This window comes from Podarcis gaigeae, assembly GCF_964106915.1.
Source record: "Podarcis gaigeae genome assembly, chromosome: 12".
NCBI classification, from domain to species: Eukaryota; Metazoa; Chordata; class Lepidosauria; order Squamata; family Lacertidae; genus Podarcis; species Podarcis gaigeae.
The window spans coordinates 26,699,558-26,727,389 of NC_139688.1; the positions used below are offsets into that span (position 1 = coordinate 26,699,558).

At 39.2% G+C, this 27,832-nt stretch overlaps 1 protein-coding gene across 1 annotated transcript in view; it reads left to right on the plus strand.

Moving 5' to 3' along the window:
- Positions 1-1,376: 1,376 nt before the first annotated feature.
- The window catches only part of LOC310828601 (cilia- and flagella-associated protein 69-like), a 51,298-nt gene continuing 24,842 nt past the window's right edge, over positions 1,377-27,832 (plus strand). Inside the window, exons 1-22 of the mRNA XM_083706217.1 lie at positions 1,377-2,029; positions 4,189-4,251; positions 4,703-4,765; positions 6,167-6,276; positions 7,591-7,667; positions 8,641-8,739; positions 10,839-10,988; positions 11,098-11,275; positions 12,209-12,332; positions 13,034-13,082; positions 13,173-13,294; positions 13,796-14,012; positions 15,435-15,599; positions 16,282-16,394; positions 16,964-17,082; positions 18,126-18,207; positions 20,242-20,434; positions 23,488-23,625; positions 23,994-24,070; positions 24,371-24,568; positions 24,898-24,984; positions 25,890-25,994. Coding sequence (XP_083562343.1) covers positions 1,892-2,029; positions 4,189-4,251; positions 4,703-4,765; positions 6,167-6,276; positions 7,591-7,667; positions 8,641-8,739; positions 10,839-10,988; positions 11,098-11,275; positions 12,209-12,332; positions 13,034-13,082; positions 13,173-13,294; positions 13,796-14,012; positions 15,435-15,599; positions 16,282-16,394; positions 16,964-17,082; positions 18,126-18,207; positions 20,242-20,434; positions 23,488-23,625; positions 23,994-24,070; positions 24,371-24,568; positions 24,898-24,984; positions 25,890-25,994 — 2,667 coding nt within the window. The 5' untranslated portion in view covers positions 1,377-1,891. The remainder of the gene's footprint in view (positions 2,030-4,188; positions 4,252-4,702; positions 4,766-6,166; positions 6,277-7,590; positions 7,668-8,640; positions 8,740-10,838; positions 10,989-11,097; positions 11,276-12,208; positions 12,333-13,033; positions 13,083-13,172; positions 13,295-13,795; positions 14,013-15,434; positions 15,600-16,281; positions 16,395-16,963; positions 17,083-18,125; positions 18,208-20,241; positions 20,435-23,487; positions 23,626-23,993; positions 24,071-24,370; positions 24,569-24,897; positions 24,985-25,889; positions 25,995-27,832) is intronic.

Here is a 27,832-nt window from a genome sequence, read left to right on the forward strand (position 1 = left end):
GAGTTTATGAAAACAGAAGCAATTAGAATTGTGTCCATTTTTCTATCCTTATAGATGGGCCTTTAGTTTTCAGTCTGCTTTAACATGGCAACCTGGTACATTCACACAGTACTTTGCACTAATTCTAATTGAACTTTTAAGAACAGGTTGAAAGTCTGCCAAAGGCTGTGATTTTTATATTTAATTTTGGAATTATATCTTAATTTTGGGAAATACAGACTATTCAAGGCAGGAGGGCAGCTCCCCCCCCCCCAAACAAATAAATAAAATTATTTAACTAACTAGCTAACTGCATTGTACTCAGATCTGCCCCTCAACATAATGCTTGCCCCCCAAAAATAAATCCTGACTACACCCATGGTCTAAGGCCATACAAAAAGTCCCTGACTGAGCAAATAGTTGAACCTGATCTCATGCATTGATTTCACAAAGTCCTAAACTGAATGGGATATACTAATGGATACAGCAGCGCAAAGTATTCAAACACAAAATCAATGCGCTTCTCTCAAAGCAACAGTGAAATTTCCCGATTTTACCAATACTGAAGTCTTGTTTCCTTCCCACCAAAGTTGGGAGATGTCAAGGCTTTGCTGGAGAGGCTTAATGCAAAACCTGCCTCTGAAGGCAGCTATCTTTTGGCGCCACCATTTGGTAGCAGTTTAATATGTCTCATCTATTACGTGATGCATGAGTCGGTCCATCAGGAGGACCGTTGAAGGGGGCTGCATTATTAAGGCCTATAGCTGCTTCTGCCACCTTGGCTGGGATTCTGGGAGGTGGCATGGTTGAATATGCATATACTAGAGAAATCCCTCTTGCCTTAGCTGGCCAAACTTAGGACAATTTCGCATTCAACCCAGGACACGTGATGAGGGAGAAGGAATGTTCATACACATCAATCTCCCTTCTTTCCTTTGTTGTGTGGTTCTATACAGTATTCTATATTCTAGACATGGCTGGTCAAGGGCATTGCGCTAGCCCTGTGTTAGCCTCACATCCAGGGCTGACCCAAGACACTTTGCTAATAATAATTCATCTAACTAGGTTTCCCCAGATTTTGCTACCCAAAGCAGAGCAGCAAACGGTACCTGCTGCTACCCACCCAAATCTCAAAGAAGCAGAGCACCCAAGACAGGTTATTTTGGCATCCCAGAAGTGACTCGTTGGTAGTAGAAAGACAATAATAATAATAATAGCCAGGGGCTGTTCCTTTTCCTGACACCCAAAATCAGCTGCCCTGAGGAAGCAGCTCCCTTTTAGGGGGCCTAAGAAACCTCAAAAAGAGCCTTAGGAAGGGAGAGACTGCAGATACCAACTTAATAAATGAATGAATGAATGATGTTTTATTCTTTCCCGTAAGGGCCAGTGCCGCCGAGACCGGCTACCCCCGTTCATGGCGTGAACAGTTTTCAGAAAGCCTCAAGGGCAAAGGGCGCACGTCGTGCCGGGGTCGGGCAGGCAGCATTTCTGGCCAAAGCAGCGCCTCAGCTCTGGAAGTTCCGGCGCCATTTCTCCACAGAACTGGGCGAGAGACACAGAGCTCGGCTTTATGAAGGATCTATGTGAGAATATGAGGGGGAAGGGAGCCTATGGGCGCAGGCCGAAGCCCTTTCCCGCGGGGATGAGGCGGCGGCGGCGGCAGGCTTGAGCCAAGGGGCTGCCGGCGCCTCGGCCTCACTGCCTAACTTAGGAGCTCAACCTCCCTCCTTCTCCTCTTCCTCCTCCCCTCAGGGCGCCCATAGCTCGCCGGCTTCTCCCGCTCCCATGGCAACCGCGCCCGGCTTGTGTTGTCGTCGTCGTCGGCTCTGGCACCTTCTCCGTGGAAGCTGCGCGCGGCACCTGCCCCTGAGGCTTGAGCTCCGCAGAGCCCGGAGGGGCGTCGTGGGGCGCCATGTCTTCCACAGCCAGGCCCGAGGCTTCTCCGAGCCTCCAAGTCCCTTCCTTCGCCGAGATGGGGAGGTCGCCTTCCTCGTCCTCCAGGCAACTGCGCCCTTCGGAAAGCCAGTTCAGCGGCAGCCTCGGGCAGCAGGTGAGTGAAGGGAGAGCAACCGGGAGGCCCAGCAGCCGGCGCCGTCTTCCCCGCGAATGTCCCTCAGGGAAGCCGGGGGCTCCGCCGGTGAGCTCGGCCTCCTCCTGCCTCGGAGAGTCTTGGATGGAGGGGATTCCGAGGCTCCTCCCCTCTCAGAACCCAGGACATCATTTATTTTTATTTTTTAATGGCTGCACCCTCGACGTTCATGCGCTTTAAAATCTAAAAGGGCGGGCTTACAGGCTGAAGGGACGACGTCAAGGGCTCTGCCCCTAGGGGCTTGCAATCTAGAATGCGACATCCCAGTGTGCAGGCGGGGCGGAGGGCAGGGGGCGGAATCGAAGCCGGGCTTGGAAGTTGGAACAGATGAGGAACCAATGCAATTGATAGAACACATTTTTATTTTAGGCATTTCCGCCCTCCCCATCCCCACTGGCTTTAACTTGTTCTTCTGGTCAGCCTTGTTTGCTCCACCCTCCACTTTCTCTTCTATATCACCCTTTAGTGCTTTTTCCTTCCCAGTACACGTAGCTTCCCTTGCTCCTGCCAGGAGTGTCATAGAATTGTACACTTGGAAAGGAACTCCAGGGGCCATCTAGTCCAACCCCCTCATGCCTGAAACCGGGCTCTTGATTTGTTTTGGGGAGGAATGAGGCCAGTGTGAACTGTGAAGCATTTGGAAATTTGCACTATTAATATTTTGAGCAACCAGGCTTTTATGAATATCTATTAAATTGTCATTCATATGCCTGTTTGGATTAGTGTGACCTTCATCAGCAGGAATATTCTTCAGAATGATGCAAATGACAAAAAGTGTTAATAAACAGTGATGTACCAGAAAGACATTAAAATGTTCCCCCTCCCCCCATTATTAGGCTGTGAATTTATTAAAGCATTTTTCATAAGTAGGAAGGAGTTAACTGATGTTTATGCTGTTTTTAATTTCTACTCCAAAGCATTAGAGACTGAGATCGCTCAGGTAGAGCATGAGACTCTAAATCTCAGGGTTGTGGGTTTGAGCCCCACATTGGGCAAAATATTCCTGCCCCACCCACCTACCTTTGCAAATCCTATTTAGTCCCCATACTTCTGACAGTTTTACCAAAACATTTATTGTAATGTTCTTTGTTTAATGATGAGCTGGTCAAGGAACTTGAACAATAATTAGAACTATGTATCACTGGAGGTTTTTTCTCCTTTAGATACTTTCTCACTCTGCTTCTAGCCCCGACTCCTGCTTGGGCCTCACCTTCTAAACTAGATATTGGAGGGACCCTTAAAGCTATTTATCTATACATTTACATTAGAAAGCCAGAGATGCTGCCTAAGGATGCTGAATTTTGCACCCAGTGCTAATTCATTTGATTACATTGTACAGGGTAATTCATAATGAAGTATACAGTTTCAACGCACTATAAAAAAGAAGAATGTAATATATCTTATGTTACCTGTAACAGAATTGTAGGGGGATGCTTAAAGTTTTTTTAGAAACAGTCACAGATGTTCTATGTGTGCACCCTTTGTCACACAACATACATCAAACCGCTAATCCATTTCTGCCCAAATGCGACTCACCCTAGGCATTGATTTTTCCAGGCTTCATTGAATGATGGTGCAAACACTATCAACAACTTCTTCCGATACACATGGTCGTCCAGGACTTCTAAGTTTGCACAAGCAGCCCGTAGTTTCAATTTTTTTATGCCAATCATAGCTACATTTTCTGCTTGGAGGTTTTTTTCCGAATTGCGATCAAAAATGCCATCACACAACAGTTACAGATTCCATTTTGCTCAATTCAAGAACACAAAATGCCTTCTCCACTGCAGACCCAGCCATTTTGCCTGACTAGTTGTGTGATAAGCACACTATCGCCTACATCACTTCCCTCAGCAGCGGAACACAAACTTTATGAGTACTTCTATCTCATGGTTCGCAGTTGTGGTCCATGTCATCACCTGTTACTGTCTTACAGCATCTGGAAACTATATATTTTATTATGAATCACCCTGTATTTGTACAGAATTGTGAAATATATAAAACCATAGCTGGAAGTGAAAAACAACTAGGAGGTGAGAAGACTGAAAATGGAATGAGATATGTGCTATATGCTTAGCAATTATTAATCATTTACATATTGATTAAATGAATCTTTTTAGGATAACAACTTGAAATCCATGAATCTTAATCATGTTGTCAAACTGCTTGAAGAAACAGAATTAGTAAGTATGACCAAAGCATTAAATAAATTCTACATTTGAAATAAGTTTACTTGGATTCCCATTTGTTTCAGAATAACTTGAAAGGGACTAACTTTGGCTGGACTATTCTCTTCCCATTAACTGTGCTTGAAATTGTATAGACCTTGATCCATGCCTTCATTATTTATTTTAGGTTAACTGCATAGTCTCTAGGTGACATATAATAAGGTTCCTAAAAAACCCAGTAAATATGAAATCTAAGTAACTTACTTAAAATGCCTGCTGGAATCAAAAGGTGCAAGTGCTGAATGTTTAACAGAATGGGGTCCTGTATGATTTCACAGAATTGGGCCAACAGTACTGAACACATGACTCCTGGTGGTTCTGTGCTGTGTAACGTAGAATGTTTGTGCAAAACACTTTAAGCACTGTTCACACTCATTTACTGCTCTTTCCCATCCTGTTTTCTAAGAGTAATTTGGAAGATCAGCTTGAAGCACTGAAGAAGGTTGCAAAACGCTATGAATATGGGCTTGTATCTTTTTTGCTGCTTTGTTGGAAGAAAAAGGAAGACAAAAGAATGAAGAAGAAAACACAAAATATTTTTTGTTCCAGTTAAGTTAATTTATAGATTGCTTCATATCAGATAGATTAGCACTTAATTTTAATATAATCTATACAGTGGTACCTCTTGTTACAAACATAATTTGTTCCGGAGGTCCGCTCTTAACCTGAAACCATTTTTAACCTGAAGTACCACTTTAGCTAATGGGGCCTCCCACTGCCACTGCGCAATTTCTGTTCTCATCCTGAGGTAAAGTTCTTAACCCGAGGTACTACTTCCGAGTTAGCAGAGTCTGTAACCCGAAGTGTTTGTAACCTGAGGTGTTTGTAACCCGAGGTACCACTGTATTCCATTTGTTTTTGTTTATGAAATGTTATTACATGCCATGTATCTTGGAAGATAGAATAGGTTAAAATCTAGATCAATAATTACTTGCTACAATTTATCACAAATTAATACATAAACAGGCCACTTACACTGATATAAAGAATGTCGGTATAAGTAGGCTGCTATACCTTTATGTGGGATAATATGAATTATGATCTGGATGCAATGGGCTAGTGCCAAATATGCTGGAATTACTAAATAGGAAAAGATTGGCAAGCAATAGATAATAATGATTTTTTCGCTTTTTCAAGCTAAGCCATTTTGTCACATGATCTGACTACACAGAACACTGGGAATGATACTTTGCAGTGTTGTAAAGAATGCAACTATCAGATCCCACCATTCTCTGCAAAAGATAATACATTGCTTTATTAATGCCCCTAAAGTCTTGTTGCTCTAAACCTTTGTTTGGGTCACTTGTACAATTGACATAATGAATAATTTACAGATAGATCTGTATAGTCAATGTTATATAGAAGAAGATAATCTCATTTTCATGCTTCCATAATGTATGCTATTCAAAGCAAATAAAAAATGTACTTTTGTTACCTGAAATAAATACCTGTCAGATCATAAAAGTTAGGTATCTAACTTTACATTCCTGTGATTTCTCTGGGATTTGTAACCCAGAGCCCCACTTTAGTCTCCTCATAGCAACAGGAAACCCTGTCGCAGACACAGACCGCACATGTGTATATAGTTTGGGTATAAAGAATTTTTTTTAGGATGGGGTGCCTCATCAGTTAATCTAATTAAGTTTCTAGAAACAGTTTATTCATTTAGAAAGCTGCTCTTAGAACTGTGGAAAATTTAGCTCTGCAGGACTTATGTATCCTCTTCACTGTTAGAAATCTGGCATACTGACTCCTTAAACTTGTATCTAATTTAACAGCTGACATTTGAAGGCTTACTTATTCATTTTATTATTTAAAGAGGTTATTATACATAATTTTCCAATTTTCCTTGATTCCTGATAATTACAAGATTCTTAATGATTTAACACAAATATCTAAAATTTTAAATCTATGTGCTGAAAGAATTCCACTCCACAATGTTTTCCTAGAACCAACATGTGAAATTCTTAAATTATATGGGTATGTATTTCATTCTTTATTTTAATACAGGTTTTTATTTACATGTTTCTACTGGCATTAACAGGTGTTCTTCTGTTCATTTGCCATCTCTGTTCTCTTTTATATACCAGTTTTTCCAAGTCTTGTTTCTATTGTCACACACATTATGGGAAAGAAGCTACAGTTGCAGCACTAGGAATGCATTACATTTATACCTTAGATACAGGGAAACCAGTTTCTGACAGGTCTCCTGTTGCCCACAGGTCATCTTATTGTACAGGGATCATTATCACCAAGAGATGGTACCATTAAGTGTGTTTTACTGTTGGGAAATAACCCTTGGTGATTTTAATATATGTAAGAGATGTAAACATCATGTGTTTTAAGAGCTATCCTGCACAGAACTAGAAACAAATTTGAGTCACAATAGCCTCAAGCTTCTAGGAACCTGGTTGGCCAGACACTTCAGGTTAAGTAACCTTACTTAACACATTTACAACTGGTTTGCACATAATGTTAAATCATGGTTTAGCATTAGCAAGCAGCATGCTGGGTGTATGCTACTCATTAGTACCCATTTTGCTCCTCTCCAGCTTCTGTCTTTACCCCACCAGAGGAAACACACCAGAGACTGACTTAGTGTTATGTGCAAACCAGCACTCAAGATAGAAATATTATAAAGTTGGACCTTGAGGAAATACCCTGCTCTTTAGCCAGAAATGCTCACAAAACAGCTGACATATAATCACTAACCAACAAGACAGTCCCTGCCCACAGTTCTATAAAAAGAAATATATGGCATAAAAGGGGAAAGATGGGAATGGGAGAGGAACAAATAAACTCAGACACCAGTATTGAAATTACAAAGTTATTATAATGACCAGCTTAAATAGAAAAAATTCAGGAAGAGGAGGAGCCAAAAGGAGCTGGTCTCTCTGAAGAATTGAGGGCCCTGCTTAATATCTGTCCTACTGTTGTAGCCAGTGAGACCAGCTAACTGCTGCAGAGGGGAGGAGACGAATGCAGCGGGTCTGCTGTGGTGGTCCCAGCTGCCTCCCGCTCCATTTCTGCAGCCAGATATTAGTATAATAGTTTCCTCTTGCAGTTTATCGTTTTACTTTTGGATTTTTGTTTTATATCAGCTAGTAACACTTAAGTATTTTCCTATAACTGATATAAATATTAAAATAAGATCAGAATAGCTGTAAATGACAAGCTGATCCTGACTCTTCTTATGAAAACTGTTGGTGTACAAAACACATATCAATATCATGAAGAGGAATCACCTTTAGTTTTCCATGGTAATTCAATACTATTGTAATAACTGTCTTGCAGGTTACCATTTTACAAAAAGAAGTTATCTGATGAAGTAAACTACACCAAAGAAGTTCAAGAATCAATTGCAAATTTGGGTAATTTTAGATTGTGTACACACACACACACACACACACACACACACACACACACCTTTTTAGACATGTCTATGTGGGCCAGAAGTTACCTAATGCTCTGTAAGATTGCTTGTGCTATATAGGTTATTCCAAACCTAAGAACCATGAAGAATTTAACAGCATAAGTTTTATCAGTTATATATTTCCACCATCCTGTAGTTGTAATCTTAAACTTACTTGGGAGTGGAATTTGCATCTGTTTAGGGTTGTTACCTATGTGTTTCCATCAAATTATGTTTGTTTATCTCCTTCAAAACAGTCTGCATAAGCACATAAAGCATTGCCTTGGCTTGTAGGTCATGTGTCTCAAACTTCAATACATATCTTTTGTATAATATGAAAGATATTTTATCTGGTTTTCTTATATTATTCTCATGTATTTCACACAAATTTATCTCTCTTTACTGCAGTGTGGGGTGCTGATTTTTGGTACATGAATTACTTAATGTAGACTTTGGTGTAGGAGGGCTAGGAAAGTAGAGAAACAATTTTTTAAAAAAATACGTTTTGAGCAAACCAGATAAACAAAACTATAAACATATACATATATTTTAAAGCCATTATTAAATATTATTACTAACCAGTTTTTCTTGCTGGATTCTATAAAAGGGATCCTGTTTACCTCAAAATTGGCTTCCTTGGTTTTTTAAATATAATTTAGCCATGAGGCAAAATCCCATGTTTTATCTATCTATTCTTTAATAGACTTTGTCATAAGTAATTTTAGTTTTCCTGCATATAACATTTTAGAGGTTGTTACTATTAATGAGACTAGTTCTTTGTGCTCCTGTCTCACTGAATCATCCATGTATTTCACTAAAAGCTGGGTCTAATGGGTTCTCATATCCTAAGACTCTTATTAATTGACTGTTGGTTGTTTTCCAGAACCTTGCATTCCCACTACACAATTATCACATTCTCTCCACTTCCCCAGGTTACTTAATGAGAGTGCCATGTTCTCAAGTAAGGATACAGATATGTAAGTGTGTAATTAGCTTTTACCACACTGAACCACCAAAGAAAGAGTATGAAGGTATTCTTTTTATTTTTATATATTTGTATTAACTGCTTAATGATACGTACAGTGCAATCATATGAGTGCTTACTTATAAGTAAGTTCTATTCTATTGAATAGGGCTTCTACGTAAGGGTGCACAGAATTATAGCTTAACAGTGCTATCCCAAGTATGGGAAGCCAGCAAGCCTACACTGGCTTAAACTAAACTAGCATAAGTTACTTCTATTCCAAACTGTCTTCAGGAGTGGGACTACTGTCTGTTGAGCCTGGGAGAAGAAAAACAAGCCTTGATATAGAGTTTGACTTAACATCACCCTTTTCGCCAGTGTAAGTTCTTCTGAGTTGCGTGGTCACATGACTAAGTTGAAGGAGGTTTGGAATAGGTATAGTCTGTGCTTGCCCTGTTAGAACCCCAGAACGTCCGTGGAATCTCTGCCAACTTAAGTTTCAGCAGTTGAGCCAGCAGAGCCTTGGTTGATCCAAGATGATGGCATTATAGTGGCTGAGCCCAAAAAGTCTGAAAAACTCACTCATCACGGCAGATCTTGGCTTTGGATTGGTATGATAGTCATTTAATTCAGTGGCGTAGCGTGGAGGGTGCAGGGGGGCCCGGCCGCACCGGGTGCAACACCTGGGGGTTAGGGTTAGGGGGCGCAAATCCACGGGTTAGGGGGCGCAAATTACTTGCCGTGCCCTGGGTGCTGACAACCCACGCTACGCCACTGATTTAATTTATCATAGGCCTAGATCAGACAAACAAAAGATGCTCTATCAGTGGAGGAGCGAGCAAAAGCATGGTAGAAGAGTTGCACCTAACTTGTTTTAAGGCACACAGGTTCTCCACAATGATATTTATACATACATAGTGCTGAATCATATCATCCCTCTCCCCCCTTTTAAGGGAAACTGTGTTTCCAGCCACTATTCCTTCAGTAGCTTATGTGGAATGCACACATTATGAGTGTGTTAAAGGGAGATGCATGTGAAAATATGATCGTCCTGGGCAAAGGTCTAAATTGGCCATATATGCTCTTAGCATCTAGCATTGTTGCATATAGTAAACGTAAAATGTTTCCAGTATTAGGATTAAGTTTGTTACACATCTATTCCGTTGGCTAATTAAATGCAGCTCTTCTCTAAACTGATGTGTCTTTTCAAGGATGGATAGATTCACGTTGTTTCATTTTCATTTCCTGATCAAGCATGCATTCCAGCTGGATGCTGTGTTTGGTTGGTAGATTCATAGTATTTTCAAGCTTATTCATATGGTCTCAGTGGGTGATACAGCTGAGATACAGGATTGCATCTTCTGATTCTAGCACCTTCTTAGACTGGAAGCAACTTCAGCAGTTAGATACCCCCCACCCCAGGTTTGCTCTTATTCATTATGAGATTAGTGTACAGTATAGGCTTTATTAGGGACGCGGGTGGCGCTGTGAGTTAAACCACAGAGCCTAGGACTTGCCGATCAGAACGTTGGCAGTTTGAATCCCCATGATGGGGTGAACTCCTGTGGCTTGGTCCCTGCTCCTGCCAACCTAGCAGTTTGAAAGCATGTCAAAGTGCAAGTAGATAAATAGGTACCACTCCAGCGGGAAGGTAAACGGCGTTTCCGTGCGCTGCTCTGGTTCGCCAGAAGCGGCTTAGTCATGCTGGCCACATGACCCGGAAGCTGTACGCCGGCTCCCTCGGCCAATAAAGCGAGATGAGCGCCGCAACCCCAGAGTCGGCCACGATTGGACCTAATGGTCAGGGGTCCCTTTACCTTTACCTATAGGCTTTATTGTGTTTGTATTAATTTTAGGTTTTACTTATGCAGAGACACTATTTCATTTTGACAATTTCCCAACCATGGTCAAGATAGTGGTAAATTACTGTTGTGTTTCCATGTTCCCTCCTATTCCAATAGCATTTCATTAAGTGGGGCATCAGTCACAGGATTCTGGCCAGATTTAGCATAATAATATGTTTGGAAAATTATTTAATAATTAGGAGTAGTGCATTTCTGAATCTTTCCATAACAAAATATTATATGTCCGCATCATCCTTTGTTTGCTTTACATCAATAAGATTTGCATAAAATGATGGACTTCTTTAAACTATTGTTTCTCCAGTTTACCAACCTGTAAGTGCAAACTATAAAAGGCAGATGGTGGAAGCAGGAGGTTTAGCAGAAACTTTAGTCCTGGCGCTGACATTAGTTGAAAACCAACTTCAAGAGAAATTATGGATAATTAAAACACTGCAACATCTTTCTATTTCTGGTTAGTGTAATTTATCTATTTAAAATATATTCTTTTCTTATTTTGCTTTTCTATTTCATAAAACATTAGCAATATGATGAACCTAAGTATTGATCCTTTTCCATTTCAGAGACAAATTGTAAACTTATGATGAAAGCTGAAGCACCAAGAAGATTATGTTCTCATCTTAATGATGCTGACCCTTCTGGACAGCTGCTATTCCGTTCCTCAGAAATCCTCTGGAATTTATTAGAAAAAACCTCTAAGGAAGAAATTATTGAGCAGCTCAGTAATTTGGAATGTGTAAAGTTAAGTGCACTCGCATAGCATATGTCATGTCAGCTCCTATTCTAATAACTAGTTCATAAATTGTAAAGTGTTGATGGTTTTTAGCTTGTATTTCACATATGCTTTAAAAAGAAAGAAGGAACTTATTTTCACTAATACCTAGTATGGATAATCTTCCAAAGTTATAATAAATAGGTGAGTGTTGTCGTCCCCATCAGCATAATAAAACACCATGTGTACTGTAGACTTGTATGTGACTGTGTTGCAATTCATAGTCAACGTAGGGAATTTGCTGCTACAAAATATGATGATGGCCAGTGAATTTGGTGGCTGTAAGAATGGATTGGTTAAATTAATGTGTCTGTCAGTGGTTAATCGCAAAATGGGGGCTAGTATGCCTCTGAATATCAGCTGCTGGGGCTCAGGGCCTGAATAGAACTGTTCTTCCACATGCTCTTCTACTAGGCTTCCTAGAAACATCTAGCTCACCATTGTGAAACAGGTTGTTGGACTAGACTAGATAATTCTTCAGTATTATCCAGCAGGGTTTTTCTTTTCATAGAATTGTCGAGTTGGAAGGGACCCTGAGAGTCATCTAGTCCAACCTCCTGCAATGTAGGAATCTCAACTAAAGCATCCATGGCAGATGGCTATCCAATCTCTGCTTAAAAACCTGCAATGAGCATCTTTTGTACACTTAATTTTTATCAACAGTCCCATCTTACTGCACACTGAGCAAAAATCTGATCCTCTATTTTGCAGTTAATTTAAGAGTTTGGTAATGTAATACGTACTTCAAAATAATTTAAATATTAAGTATAAATTAAAAGTGAAAGAAAAGAGTGTTTGGAATTTCAGATTTTGAAGATAAGTATATATTTGATTATATCCTATATATTTGATTAGAGATTAGAGTGCATAAATTAAAATACAAAATATCACCTTTTTATTAGTGCTCTGAAGGAAGCATTTACGAACTTGCTTATACATGGTTCCCGCCATTATGATCGTCAGCTAAGAAATGACATTTTGGTGATCGCCACCCTTGTGGCTCAGAACCCAGGAGCACCAATGATTGTATGTATCCTTTACACAATTTTGAGTTTTATAGGCCCATTTTTTGCTGGTATTTTGAAAATACCTTTAAAGGAAATGATTGTATTATTGTGGTCTGCTAGTGCGTTGGTGTCAGCATGTCAAATATAGAAACAAAGCCCCTTCCTTCAAATGTACTGCGTTACTCGGTTGTCTTGCAAAAAGATGTTTCTTAGGATTTTGTCGTTGCCAGTGTCCTCTGGGGTGTTTCTTAACATGCCTTGTGGGTTGCTTGGTTATTTCAGGGCTCCTGGGGATATGTCTTTCTCTTCTTCAGTCTTCTGCTTTCTTTGCTAATTGGTCTCTGTCCATAAGGTTGTCTGTAGGAACATAGTCTCTGTTTCTTAAGAGTTCCACAGGTTCCAGGAAATGTAAGATATGCCTTGGGAGTGGAGTCATTTCTCATCTCCTAATCTCATAAGATTTTAAGTCCTGTCTTCTGACATAGGATCTTGGTACTTAACCATTTTCAACTGCCTTTCTATTACTTGGGCAGTTCATAACAAGTCTAGTTATTTGTGAAAAGCTACGCTAAAGCCCCTACCCCATTTAGTATTTTCTAGTAAAGCTAAAAGTAGTCTACCATTTGTTATTTTTATTATTTGTGTGCCCTACTTACATGAATGTAGTAATGCTTACACTGTTCTCTCCCCCCCCCCCCGTAACTTGTGTGTATTTTTTAGGAAACAGGGTTTGCCAAGCTGTTAATATTATTTGCCACTTTTGTTGAAGGTAAGCAGTATAACTTTTTAGTAACTGATACTTCAGTTTATCAGTAAACAGTTAATTATTTTACCAAGAATATTTTTGTTTCATTCACAGTAAAAAGTCACAATCCTTTGGTAAAGAACCTCAGGCTGACTTACTGTTATGAAGATTTTGAGTTGAAAAAGTTACTGCTTAACATGCTTACTGTACTAGCAAAAGATTTATGTATTGTACAGGTAAGATATATGTGATTATTTAGTCATTAATCATTTTAATAATCTGTGTTTACACAGGTTTTTTTCTACAATCCAGTGGTATATACATTTTATGAAATGTAAAAGTAAGTAAGCTTGAAGCTTACTACTGTTTTCTCACTACAATAGAATTTTTATTTGAAATATGCTGTGAGTCTAGCCTATACTTAGAAGAATGTGCACAAGCAATTCTGAAAGTACTGTGGCAATATATGAATCAGACTTCCGAGTTCAGCCTATATCAGAAACCGAGTGGAGGGTTTTCTGACTTAATTTTTAGATTGCTTTTTAAATGGAACACATTCTTGCCAGGCACTTGCTATGACATAACAATAGGATGACCATTGGTCTTACCAGTGGCACCTCAGAACAGAAACATTAAATACAAGTTCTATAAAAAGTGGAACATTTTGCTTCACTTCTATAGATTTATTTTTTACTTTTTCAGTGACATTTTATATTATATCTCCTTCCTTTGTTTAGCTGCTACAAGAGGGTAAAGTTATACTGGCCTTGTTTCATTATTTAAAACCAAATGAAAAGCCAGGAATGGTTGACATGTCTGCTGCCCAGTATGAAGAGTTACAGCTTCTTGCAATTGCAACCTTAGCCACAATGGCTCCCTTGTTGGTAGATGACTACATGATGTGCCAAGGAAACACTCGCCTTCTCATGTTTCTCGAATGGTGCATGGGCAACGGTGAGTAGGTGGGATAGAACTACTGTACTTAAATCATATCACTGATTATGCTTAATGCCTATACTTAGAGAAGCAAGAGGTTTAGAGAATCCATTTCTTAATTTCACATCTGAAAGCATTGTAAATCCTCACTATTCTATAGGTGAGGCATTGTTTTCAGGATTGCCAAGGACATGGTGACCATGAAGCTCAGTACCAATTAGATGAGGAGTGGGGAAGCTTTTTGATTCCATGAGTCAGATCCATATTGGAATCAGCCTCATGGAACAAATTTGACAGGTGGGCACAGCTGCCCACCTGCAAATCATCTGATGTCACAATGCCATCAGGTGCAAGGTGCTCTGAGGTCTCAGATTTGTAACATCAAGGCATCTTGCAAAGTGTAGCTTTCTCAGTTATTACATAATGCTGGCCTTGTACATGGCATGATGCTTTATAGTCTGTGCAAGATATATTCAGGAGTCATGCTTGTGTCTTTTGGAAACAGTGCAAGATGTATTTGTTCAAGCTAGAATCTTATTATTATACTTAAGCAAAGCCTTTAAACATATTTTTATCTTATATTTTAATTTATTTTCAGTGTTGTGTCTACCATTGGTGCTGAATTACAGTCAACGACCATTTCATGCAGGGTTCCATTCCCAGCCTCCGCTCCACCCTCATGCTGCCTTTTTTTGGGACTTTTTTGTCATTTCCAGGTTTGGCACTGTGTGCACATGCGAAATCATACATCTTTCAGATGCATGTTAATCAGTCGTTGCCTGTATTCAGTCACAGAAAACTGAAAATCAATAGCCTTGAACAAATAAATTACAGATTTGACTGTTGCATTGAACCTCAGTTGCATGAACACTGCAGCCCTGGGCAGGCTTTAAAACAAGCACAGCTTTAAAAAATGTAATTTTCTTTGAATATTTCTCACTCTATTATCAAACACCAGAGGGAGACTTGACACGCCAGGGATCAAGATTAAACCTTATCACAGTTGTAGGAACTGTAGCAAATCAGCTTACAAATATATACTCAACATGGGTATGAAAGAAACAGGAAACAGTTTGGACTAGTATACTTAGATTCTTTATTATGTGAGGGAAAGTGCAGGCATTGCCTTATGCCCTCTGTCACTATGCAGTTGAATTGGGACTCATGTGTAGTACATTCCTTTCTCTCAGTACTGTATTTCTTTTCCCCGCACAATTAACACCAGGGAGCCATGATAATGTCTTTCAGTAAATCTATGATGATCAACCATGAAATGTCTTATGTTGCAGCCACTGGTTGGTTATGTATGTTATGATAACAAAGTACCATGTTAAAGTCTGCAATATTCTTCAAACCATATTTACACAAAAGGCCTTGCCATAGCCTAAACACACTGTACTGTATTGCAAAAGAAGTTGTTTTGTTTTTGTTTGTTTGCAGATCCTTTCTTTGCTCAAGGTAACAGCTTCCATGGTACTGGCGGTCGTGGCACCAAGCTTGCACAGATGCGCTATACCTTGAAAGTACTGAATCCTGTTGTGTCCCTTTGTGATGATGCTGTGAATGTTGATCTTTGTGATCAGGGAGCAATTAATCAACTGTTAGGTGAGGTATATATTAAATAGTCTTGGCTACCTTTGCCTGAATTGATGAACTTCTCCAGCTTTCATTTCTACTCTCTTTTGAAACTTTACTTTTTAATCTCTAATAACCAGTCTTCCTTACCCCCACCCTTTCTATACATTATGCAGAATTGCACTGCCCATAGGATTCACATATTGGCTCCATGTCCTGAATAGCAATGCAGATTCATAGCATGAAAATCCGAGCATGTTTTCTTGAGCAGACATTTCATCTGTGTTCTTTCTGTTTTCACTTTAAGAGCACAACCCTGCTGATTGAATTTACATGAAAGGAAAGATCAAATCAATATATTGGATTCAGTACACAGTAATACACTGGGATGCCAATTTAAAATATATATCAAGAACTATAGCTATCCAAAGAATTTGTGTGTGTTACAGGGCTTTTAACCTTTCCTTTCTAAATTATTTCCCTCATACACATTGTGGCAAATAATTTTTGAAATTCATGAAATAATCAAAAGCAGTTTGTAATTCATTTTAGTAGTAGTGGGCTACTGTTTAAAAAACAACAACACACGAACAATACCATTACACACAAGCCCCTAACGGTACCTAAAGTAACTGCGTATTTTGGCTAAACTATGTGAAACATTTTTTCTGGAGGAGTAAATTTGATATTATACATTTATTTATTCTGCTAGGTATATTAAAGAATACCACAAAGAATTATCCAGAAAGTGCCATTGTGGTAGAAATTCAGACTGATATTTTACTTCTCTTGTCAACTCTTTGTGAAAATAACCTTCATAGAAAGGTTAGTATTTTCTCATTGTTTTTAAAATCTTGGAATCTAATATCGGAATCTAATATTATCATGTATAAGCAAAAGAAGTTAAGTATTTATGGTTTCTGTCTATAGGTCATGTGCTCTTAGCTCCTACTTGTTTAAATCTTAAAATGTTAATTCTCACAAGTAGTTAACCTTCCCTAGCAGTTTGGAGTGGAAGGGACTTTGAAAACCAGTTGCTTGTATGATAACACTGGAAGACCCAAAGGCTTAGCCAACAGCATGGATACATCTTATTCCATTTGGCAATAATTAATCTTGCTGGAACCCTCTGTTCCCTAAGAGGGTAAAAAAAGTGATAAGCCTCTTCAGTCTTCCTTTCCTCTGTAGTGTCAGGATGCTTGAGTGAGGATTCTAAACTGGTGGAAGTAGGCTGCTTTTCATATGATAACAGATGGCTTGCCTCTGGGTCTCTCCATCACAGAAAACTACAGAGAATGAATGTAATGGTTATAATAATTATTAAGTGTAGTGTAAATTATTATGAATGTGTACAGTTTTTCTAGATTAAAATGGCTTTGATATATATCAAACAGGAACTCTTTGGATGGGAAGGAGTTGATACACTTATTCCTTTTATGAAGATGGATTCAAAGAAATTCTATAGTGGATTGGGTCATAATCGTCTGCTTTTTACTGCTCTAGACTGCTTATGGTATGTTCAGCTATTTTTACTGTGACCTTCTGTAAAGAGGATTTTCAGCATCACAAATAAATGAACAGTGCCACAAGATTATGTCTCCTTTCTAACTGCACACTTTACATTCTCTGAATATCTTTGGTTTCTATGAGTTGAAGTGCTAATGAATTGGCAATGACTACTACATTTATATTCATTTTGTTAATTTATTGGATTATTTTTGATTATCAGTCAAGAGTATACTGAAAATGTAAAAAATATATATTCAAGTAAGTTGTATATAAAGGAAGAAATATACTTGAAAATAAAACCTCATAGCACCCCATTGAGGCTGCCTTCAAAATGTAGCAGTAAATTTCTGTGTACTTTTTCATCCATTACATTTGGGGTTGAAGCCCAGTATTTGTACAGTATGGCAACTGCTTTGGTCACCCTATACGATGACCTCTGTTGGGAGAGAGATGCATGAGTGTGACCCTGTTAATTCTCCCTAAGCTTTCAGCAGCTTTCGGTACCATCAACCATGGGACCACCTTTCCCCATATGAACTTATATGGACCCTGCATTCATCAACTGAGTCTTTCTGAGGGAGGTGTAGAAGGTGGCAACATGAGAATGGATCTTTTCAGTGGTGGCTGGATGCTCTCCCCAGAGAGATACACATGGCACCATCATTACCCATTTTTAAGTGCCAGACAAAGATGTTTCTGTTCGCCCTAACATTTGGGTCTTAAATGGGGTTATAGGGTATGATTAAACTATGCCCAAACCTGCATTTGGTGTTGATCTTTAATAGGGTGGGGTAGGAGTTGTCCTTTTTATATTACCACAATATGAACAATTTTGATCAAAGTTTTTTCATCTGTTTTGAAATTTGTATCATATATCCTTTTATAAATGAAAATCATTTGAGACATTCATTACATTCAAATTAATATAATAAAATAGAAGCATCCAAATTTGATATTTTCTTATTTTCAATGTGTTAGTGTAAATCCCATGTGTGTTCTGAGAGTAAGCAAAAGAGATTAAATGAACTGAAATTATTTTCATTTCAGGTGCTGTGTCATGGGCTGTACTATTTTAGAGGACTATTTTATTGAAAGAGAAGGCCTCTTCACTCTCCTGGATTTGCTTGTTGTGAGTACTATTTATTGGAAAACCACCTGTAGTGAAATATTAAATACACATTGTGTAATTGACTCTTGCTGAGGTGTCAGGTTTCAGCTATATGTCCATTGTTGTGCTCCCTCTCAGACTATACTTGATGTGCGTCTGTGATGCTCAAGCAACCACAATCTACACTGCTTTACTAAAGACTCAAAATACACACACAATTTTTCCATGTGCCAAGTATGACTCTTTGCTCTGAAAATGTGTTATCCCCACAACAGAGGTGGTGCCTTGCAGTCAGTAGTTACAGATGGAAAATGGGTGCAGTTTCATTTACAAAGAAGCAAAGTGTGAAGAAAGTCTTCACTGTACATGCACAGCAACTAGGAGGTACTGCCTCAGGAAACAGACCTTCTTAGGGAATTGTTGGCATCCGTCTGTCTTGGAAATGACGAACTGTACAACATTAGGGTCTGTTCATACTCTGCACCAAAATAATGCAAATTAAGGAAACAGTAAATCTGCTCCAAGAAATACATGCTCTGAATTGAAGTAAATCAGTAGAACTTCAGATACTCATATTTTGCACAAGCATTTTCAATTTGCGTACTTTATTCTGAAACACTTACCATATTTTTCGCCCTATAGGGCGCACTGGCCCATAGGATGCACCTAGTTTTCAGGGGGGGGGGAAATCAAGGAAAAAATATGATCTCCCCCCCCCCCACAGCTCTGGGAGCAGTGGACAGGCTGCACACAGCCTGTGCGCTACTCCAAGACCTTCTTCCTGCTTTTGCAGGAGGTGGCGGAATTCCCCCAACTCCCGCAAAAGCCCACAGGAGCCTGCAGACTTTTCGACCAGGAGGGAGAAGGGACTGAAACGGCCAGTCAGTCCCTTCTCCCTCCTTGGGGAAAAGCCTGCAGAAGCCACGCACCCTTTAAAGCTCCTGTGGGCTTTGCGACCCAGATTGTGGGGCTGGCGATGGGGGGAAGCGCTGCTTTCCCCCACCGCCAGCCTCAAAGAGCAGACTCTTCTGGCTTTGGCGAAAGCAACGCAAAGCCTCCGGAGCGCAGGCTTCCTAGGCTTCACGTTGCTATCGCTGAAGCCAAGGAGCCTGCATTCGCCCCATAGGACGCACACGCATTTCCCCTTCATTTTTGGAGGGCAAAAAATGCGTCATATAGGGCGAAAAATACGGTACTTAGGTTTGGAAAACATGTTTTTTTGGGGAAAGGAGTGTGTTGGAATTAGTTAAAAGAGATACAAATCAAGGGTACTGTCATCTGTAAAGTATGTACAATGTAGTAGGCACTGTACTTAGATAAAAAAGAAGGACCTGCCTACAGGCTCACACTCTGAAATGCAGGAATACACAGGTGGAACGTGGAGGCCTTAAAGTAGAACAAGTATGAACACAATGCGGAGTACAAATGTAGAGTGTTTGAACAGACCTTTTGTAGTGATTGCATTTTCAAACATATTTCTAAAATGAGAAAAGCAGAAACTTGCATTTCACTTATTTAAACTGGGGACAAAAAATTTCAGGATTTAAAATTCTGCACCTGATAATCAGATTCCATTCAAAATATCACATCCCCAGAACTGGAGAAGACAAAGAGCCTAATAATTTCATACAACTTTTAACAAGTATTGCTCAGACATTTTTCTGTCCATCCTAATACATTGTACACTTCAGCAAAGTCTGCCCTCTAAAATATTTGCTTCATGCATCTACAGGTTTTATAATGGAAAAATAGGTAGTTAGTGTTAACAACTGAGCCCCAGTTCAAAGCTCTGTGGATCTCCTGTACATATGTAACTAAGAGATGCCTGATTCCTTTCACAACCCAGCTTTGCATGAATTCCTATTCATTCAAAGTATTCACTGACATTGAGGTGTGTGGGAGAAATCCATCTGTACATTTGAATGCCTGTGTATTCATTGGGCCACTAGATCAGGGTTTTAATGCTCAAAGTTATATATATATATATAATAATTGTGAAGGCAAATTTTTTAGGGATTAGATTTGAAATTCTGTCCTTGTTTTTCTTCTGCAAAGTTAAATCAAAAGAATATTTGCAATCTAATACTTGGGATATTAGTTGAATTTTGTGACAACCCTAAAACTGCTTCTCATATCAATACCTGGCGAGGGAAAAAAGACCAAACAGCAGCCAATTTATTAATAAAGTTATGGAGAGAAGAAGAGATTCAGATGGGAGTGAAACATGACGAAGTTGGGAGAATTGTTGGTAAGTATTAGATTGCCTAGTATTTTATATCATAGTAGTTGTAAATTTAAGAGAATTACTGAAGTTTTAAGAAGAGCTGAATTTTTCTAAGCGTGATTATATACAGGAACATGGAGAGCGGGATAAGGGGAGTGCAGCTGTGCCAAACTCAGAGCTGGCAGGGTTTCCAGACTCTGAGCTTTCATTAGAAAAAATAAATAAACCTCTAGTCTTCGTGGAACAAAAACTACGAAGCAAAATGGGCAGGCACTAATTTCCATAGTTACTTGTGGAATTAGTGGCCACAGAACACGCCGCCCAGTAGCTGGCAGCCCAGGGGCACCAAGCAGCACTGCAATTTTTGCGCACACACCCAGCCTGCATCCCCAGCAGGGGCCAGTTTTGCCAACCCCTAGGTACCTCTCTATGTTTGAGTCTTTCTTGGTGTATGTGTCACTCCATTATTTTTTCTAGATTGGGACAATGAAGAAAGTATTTTTTTTTTCCATTATGATGAAAGGGTTTTCTGGTTCATTCTGAAGTTGGGCTTCTTTTTGCTTTTACTTTCCCTGGTAGAGAAGGGGGTTGTTGCCCAGAGAAAATAATTTTGAAATTCAGGACTTAGCATAGCTATGATAAGACAGAAGCATGTTTACTCAGAAGGGAAAAAAGCAGCAAAGAAATGAGTTAATTTGTATCTTACGTAGAATTTAATGCAAAAAAACCCACCCATTGTTTAAAAGATTTGCAAACGCAGATATAAATAAAATTGGTACATCTGCATTACAAGAGGAAGGGGTATTGTTGTTGAGAAAGCATGGGTAACATCAGTCCTGCAAATATCGCTATGCTATGCTAATAGTGCTGAGTGGTGGTGTGAGACACAATAGTGCATGGCAACCCTGCAGTGTAGTCCAGTGCTGTTATCCAGTCAGGGGGGGGGGGGCATTACAACATTGCAGTGTAGCAGCAACATAGAGGAATGGGTGATTAATTGTTTTCTCCTCCCTTTTGTGGTTGGGTGCTACTTCTAGTATAAACACTTAAACGGGTATACTTATGTCAAGATGCACATCCTATTTTCTCAAAAGGACAGGTGTTTGGCCTGTGCTAATTGCTGTAGATATTATGAGGTCGAAATAAATAAATACAGTGGTCACACAGTAGGAGAAACAGAGCCCAGTTCAGTCATGACTCGAAATACTTTATTCTGTTACTAGTTTTATCACTAGATGGCATTTGTCCCTTCAGCTGCAAAGAGCATCTATTATTAGTTTGATTGATTGATTGATTGATTGATTGAGGTAGCTTTGCTTGGTAAATCTGTTTCACTCAATACCACTCTTTATGCATCTTATTTAAAAACTAAATTAATTGTCCCTAAACATAATCAGTTTATTAGAAAATAACATTTGGTATAAGTAAAAGTGAAACAATGTAATAAAGTCAGTACAGAGTATAGTAAACATTGTTTCCTAACCAGTGTTTTGTTCTCATTCTCCAACCAAATTAATGATGCTAGATTTGAAGCCCAGTATTCATCTCAGAAAGCCCTCAATATAATTCATAAATTAAAACAAACACCATTGCCAAGTTTTGACTCATAGAAATATACATAAACACCCTCTTCATAATAGGGATGGAGTAGTCTGAAAACCAGTTATTACAAACAATTGTTGCTTTTGGGCTGATGTGGAGAGTTGTAAGAATTTCTTCAATAAATTTTGTATTTTTAAAAATTCTTGGCTTAGTCAAGTCAAGCAGACCAGGAGGTAATAATGCTGAGGAATAGAGGCTCTTATATATGAAATATTTTGTTGTCTGTGGTATTTATATATCACTTAAGCGTTCACATTTCTAAACAGCATACAAAAAAATAAACCATACAGAGGACAAAATAATAAAAATTCACCATAAAACTGAACATAAACTCAAACAGTAGCCTAAAATGTATTTTGGAGTAAGAAAGACATTGTCATGCACCTGAAGTTTGATATTGTTGTACGCTACCCCTGTATCTGAGCTGTGAGAGACTCCAGGGGTTTCCAGCACTTACCCAGGGTTTGGTTTCCTTGGAATGAAGGTCAGTGGAGACTGTTATATATATACTCATTAAAAAAATTGAATGTCTCTATACATTTTAATAGATAATACCTAAATGACATATAACAGAGTACCGTATTTTTCATGTTTAACATGCCCCCATGTATAAGACTCCCCCTATTAAGAATTAAGAAAATAGGGGGAGTTTGCCAGGAGTTGTTGAGCTTCTTTTGTGGGGGGGGATTGCAAAAAATCACTCACCTGCCGCACCGACGATGGCAATCACACACGCCAACAGCAGCTGCCTATTGGGCAGCAACAGCCAATCAACAACAGCCCTTGCCATCAGCCACCAATCAACAACAGCCCTTGCCACAGCCACCAATCACCTGCCCAATTGCCACAGAAAATCTGCTCACGGCAGCAACCAATCCCCCATCCCACCTCTGCACTATCCGTGTATAAGATGACCCTGTTGGGCAGTCGCCGGGAGGCTGGACATGCCTCCAGGCAAACAACATATACATGCCAGCCTGTCTCTCCCTTCTGCGTGCCGCTTGGGAGATCCATCAGTCTTCTTCCCCTGCGTGATTCATGTCTTGGGACGTGAGCACACATTGACTTAGCAGAGTCAGCAACAGCAGAGCTAGGCTCAAGGTGTAAGTGCTAAGCTACTTTATTATATACAAATCAGGACAAAGGAAAAGCATGGCTCCTCTCTCTCTTCTTCCTCGGAGAGAAGGGAAAACAAAAATACAACAGAACGGAACAGTGTAAAAACAACTTCCACTCCCATGACTTCCAACAGAGTTGGAATGTAAATACAGACATGTGATGAAACAATCCCACATATCTGCAGAGCGAGGGTATGAAATGTCAACAGACCCCCCCCCCCATTTTTCACATTATTTCGTAAGAAAAAATCTCATCTTATACACGGGAAAATACGGTACACTCTTTCAGTGAAAGTATTATAATTACTGAATATCTGATGATGAGTGGAACCTAACACTGAAAATTTCCCTCTACAGATACAAAGAATCCATTGGCTGGCAAGTTCCAAAGAAAGCAAGAAGTTACTCCAATGCCTGCCTGTTGTCCAACTATTGCTGTTATGGATGTTGCTGAAAACATGCGAGCAAAGATTTATTGTGTAATATGTAAATTAGGTAAAGGCCATCAACTTATTTCCTGCATTTTACATATACTTTAATTTCTAAGAAGGTAGATATAAAACAATAAAATAATTTATGTTATTTAACCAAAGACAGCGTGCATAAACAGAAGAATGAATAATCAGAGTTACACACAAGTTTGGCAAGTTCATCTGCGTCTGCAACTGCAGAACTAGAAAAGAAAAATCCTGTATCTCCTTGTCAACCAGCTATTAGGGCTATCTAAGCCAGGAGCTTCCAATATTCTTGGCAGGATCACATAGTTTTGCTAATGTGTCCACTTTGAAATTGCCTTGTGACAGTGTAAATCTCAATACAGAAATAAGATTTCTCTAAAAGTAATTATTAATGCTTTACTTTAGGCTTTGAAAATTTGCCTGGCCTCTCTGCCAAGGATTTTGTTACACTTGCTATCATACGTAGATATCTTGACTTCAAGGTGAGCATTGTTTAATATGTGATTTGTTATTTATGGTTTTGTTTATTAGAGTTAGTATAATTAAGAATCTGAAGCACTACATATGTACTCCTTTGCAGCCACAATGCAAGACACATTGTTAGAATTTAAAATGCCAGACTTTTGCCTGTGATTACACTTGGCTTCCTTTTTAGACTTAATGAATAAAAATAGATACTTGAACAGAGAGTCAAAAGTGGCTCTTTCTGGGTCTTTGCCTGAAAAGAGTTAGCTGTCCTTGGTATTGATAGCTTTCTAAAAGTGCCACTTTTGTTAATAAAGGTAGGTGAAATCTGGAGTGAGATATATGCAGAACTTAAAAAAGAAAACATCAAACCCGTTACTCCTGACCATGAAGCACTGCAGGTCATTATGGAAGCATTTGAAAACGTTGGAAAGATGGTTATCTCTCTCCAGACTGAAATGCTGGAAAGCCAACAATACCAGGAACTTAGAGAAGAAGAAAAAAGTTATGCCAAGGTAAGCAAAGAAGCAGCATGTGAGAGAGAACCATTTTTTAAAAGAAACAAACTCCCTTCTTATAAATAAACACGTATTTATAAGAAGTGCTTTTTCTTTAAAAACTAAGAAGTTATTGTCTCTCCTACAGAGTCTATACTCAGAATACCATCTCCACTTTGGGGGAGGGGGCTAATTGCAAACAAACTGTAGGGTGTGGTGATATTGGTGCCTACAGTGCAATCAACCAGAGCTCTGCTCTGAACTACTTCCATAACTGAACTGTGCCACTAGACACTTTTGAAGAATGAGAGATTTTAATTTCCTCCTTAATCTCTTTCACGCTCTAGATTCAATCCCTCCATAAGCAAAAGGAAATGGTCAGTAAGTCCTGGGAAAGTTTCTTGGCCCGGACATCAAATTATGAGACTTTAAAGGTAAGGATATTGTGAATACTGCCTTTGGGATGATTTTAGCTCCAATTAATATTTATTTTAAGCTATTAAATAGATATTTATTGTGGATCCTTTTTTCTATTTTGTATAATTTATATTTTCATGATAAATAGTTTAAATTTGAAAATTAAGAATAGGAAGGCTTGTACAAGCAGGAGATGTGCCAAACTGATGTCTTAAATATGTTCAAAGTAATTACTTCAGTTTCTCTTTGGACAGTGTGAGGTTGTTCAGTCACTTGTAAGGAAGGGGCATTTATGTACAATGTACGGTAATAATAATAATAATAATAATAATAATAATAATAATAATAATAATAATAATTATTATTATTATTATTATTATTTATTATATGTACCCCGCCCATCTGGCTGGGTTTCCCCAGCCACTCTGGGCGGCTTCCAACAAAGATGAAAAATACACTAAAATGTCACATATTAAAAACTTCCCTGAACAGGGCTGCCTTCAGATGTCTTCTGAATGTCAGGTAGTTGTTTATCGCTTTGACATCTGATGGGAGGGCATTCCACAGGGCGGGCGCCACTACCGAGAAGGCCCTCTGCCTGGTTCCCTGTAACTTGGCCTCTCGCAGTGAGGGAACCGCCAGAAGGCCCTCGGAGCTGGACCTCGGTGTCCGGGCAGAACGATGGGGGAGGAGACGCTCCTTCAGACTTGTTTATATACTTAGTTAATTGCTAGTTCTTCGTATTACTTTTACTCAGCGTGGATTGCATCACCATACTTGGAAAGATACACATTCTGAAACACCCCTATTTGTATAGTAAGCCTATTCATGTGTTAATGCTAAAAATTCAAAAGACAGTAAAAAGAGATATTTGACTTTGCCACGTCATTTATTCCTCACCCCCTTTTTGAAATTTTTATAGAAAGCGAAAAGGATTCAGGAAAAATCCATAGAAAATTCTAGAACAAAGGTAAAACCTTACAACGCAACATTCCATCCAACGGACATTAAAGGCCTAAATACAACTGTGAGTGAATCCCTACAAATCTTAAATATGAATTTCAAAAATATAAAATGTTACAAAAGTATTATCTAAGGTTGAAAATTCTAAGAATGCATAATGTTTGTTTGTTTTCTTTACAGCAGAGCAAGTATTCCACTATATTGTTATGAGTTGGGGGTGGGGAAGTAGGCTGCATGCAAGATCCTTCTAACTCCTGGATCCAGAAAGTGTTAAAAATATAAGCCAGGCTATCCTGCTGTTTAATAATTTTTAGGAATTGTTCAAAAAACTCTGTGTGTGTTTGAAAACCACTTTGTGCTGCAGTAGCACAAGGGAAAGGATGAGCAAGGCCTTTGGGTAATGCAGCCTTGGTACTGAGGCTTGCATCCTGGCTTAAACATGTTGAAAACCCATTATCTTGGGTATGCCAAGGATTGGGGACTGGGTAAGCTGCTTTGGGATGCAGAACTGTAACAGGGAGTGTGCACCAAGGAGAAGGAGGAAGGCTTGAAGAGATCCTGATGAACTGGAAGCTTGATTGAAAGGAATAAGCGGTTACCGTACTAGTCTAAGGTTAAAAGTGTAATTGCGTTTTCTGAATTGGTTTTTGATTATGCGTGTTCTAATGCCTTTGCTAGCTTGTCTGTTATTTTTCTGCAGGGAAGCTGTATTTTGTTGTTTGTTTGTACCTTTCAGGACAGATTCTTGTTCTTTGGCGGGTAGTGTTGTGTGCTTGGTGGGGAGGAAGTAGGCTATTAGAACTGTATATCCAAAGTTGAAAATTCTGAGAATGCAAAACATTTGATTTTTAATTACAGCAGCAGCAAGTGTTTCACTATATTTTTATGAGTTTGGGGGCAGAGGGAAGAAATAGACTGTATGTGAGATCCTTATTAACCCCTAGATCCAGCAAGTGCTAAAATATAAGCCAGGCCCTCTTCCTGTGTTGAGGTGACAGCCTGAGTGATGGGCCTTTAAGGAAAACAAAAGAAAGGGACTCTGTGGGTGGGGGCCCTCCCTCGATTCATAGATAGTTATAAGGTCAAAACCTGAATTTAGAGTTGAATTGCACTGATGTGACCTAGAAGTAAAGCAGCAATCTGGAGAGGGGGTCAGAGAAATGTTTGAGAGCAGCGTTCAATTTCTGTTGACTCCAAGGCTGTGGCTATGGAGGAAGCAAGGCACTTTGGGGGTGTTGATGCTGTGAACCCCTCCATCGTAGGCTCAGGTTGTATATATGTGTAAGTAAACCGTTTTTCATAAAGACACCACAGTCTCCGCTGTGCCTCATTCCCAAAGGAAACACAAACCCTGGGTAAGCAACTGGAACCCCTGAAATCTCGCACTACTCGGAGATTGGGGGTGGCGTGCAAGAATATTCATCCTTCATATTGAAACACTTTTTCAAACAAAACATCAGTTCACCACCATAGTTAATCTATGGCTCTAGCATGCTGATGGGGAAGTGTAAGCTCTGTGGTATCAAGCAGGCTCTTCAATAATTTATGCGTTAGAGGAAAAGCATCTAAGTTATTTTTATTTGTTAGAGATCAGCAGTAGTAAGGGGTTAAGGAAGAAGTATGACAGGAAGCATAGATAGCAGAAATAAGATTTGAATTTATGATCAATCTCCTTCATTACACACACACACTTTAAACCTAAGGCATGAACTTCTGGTGTATGTTTCAGAATGCATTCTTGAAAAACAAATCATAAAAGCATCAATTACAAGTCAACTAATAGTTTTTACATTTCCTTTCAAAATATGCTTTAAAAGAAGAGACATTTAGAATGTCTCCTTTCCAAGGAATTGTTGTAAAATAGAACTCTTGTTTCATTTTGTCAGAATACTGAGCAGTGTG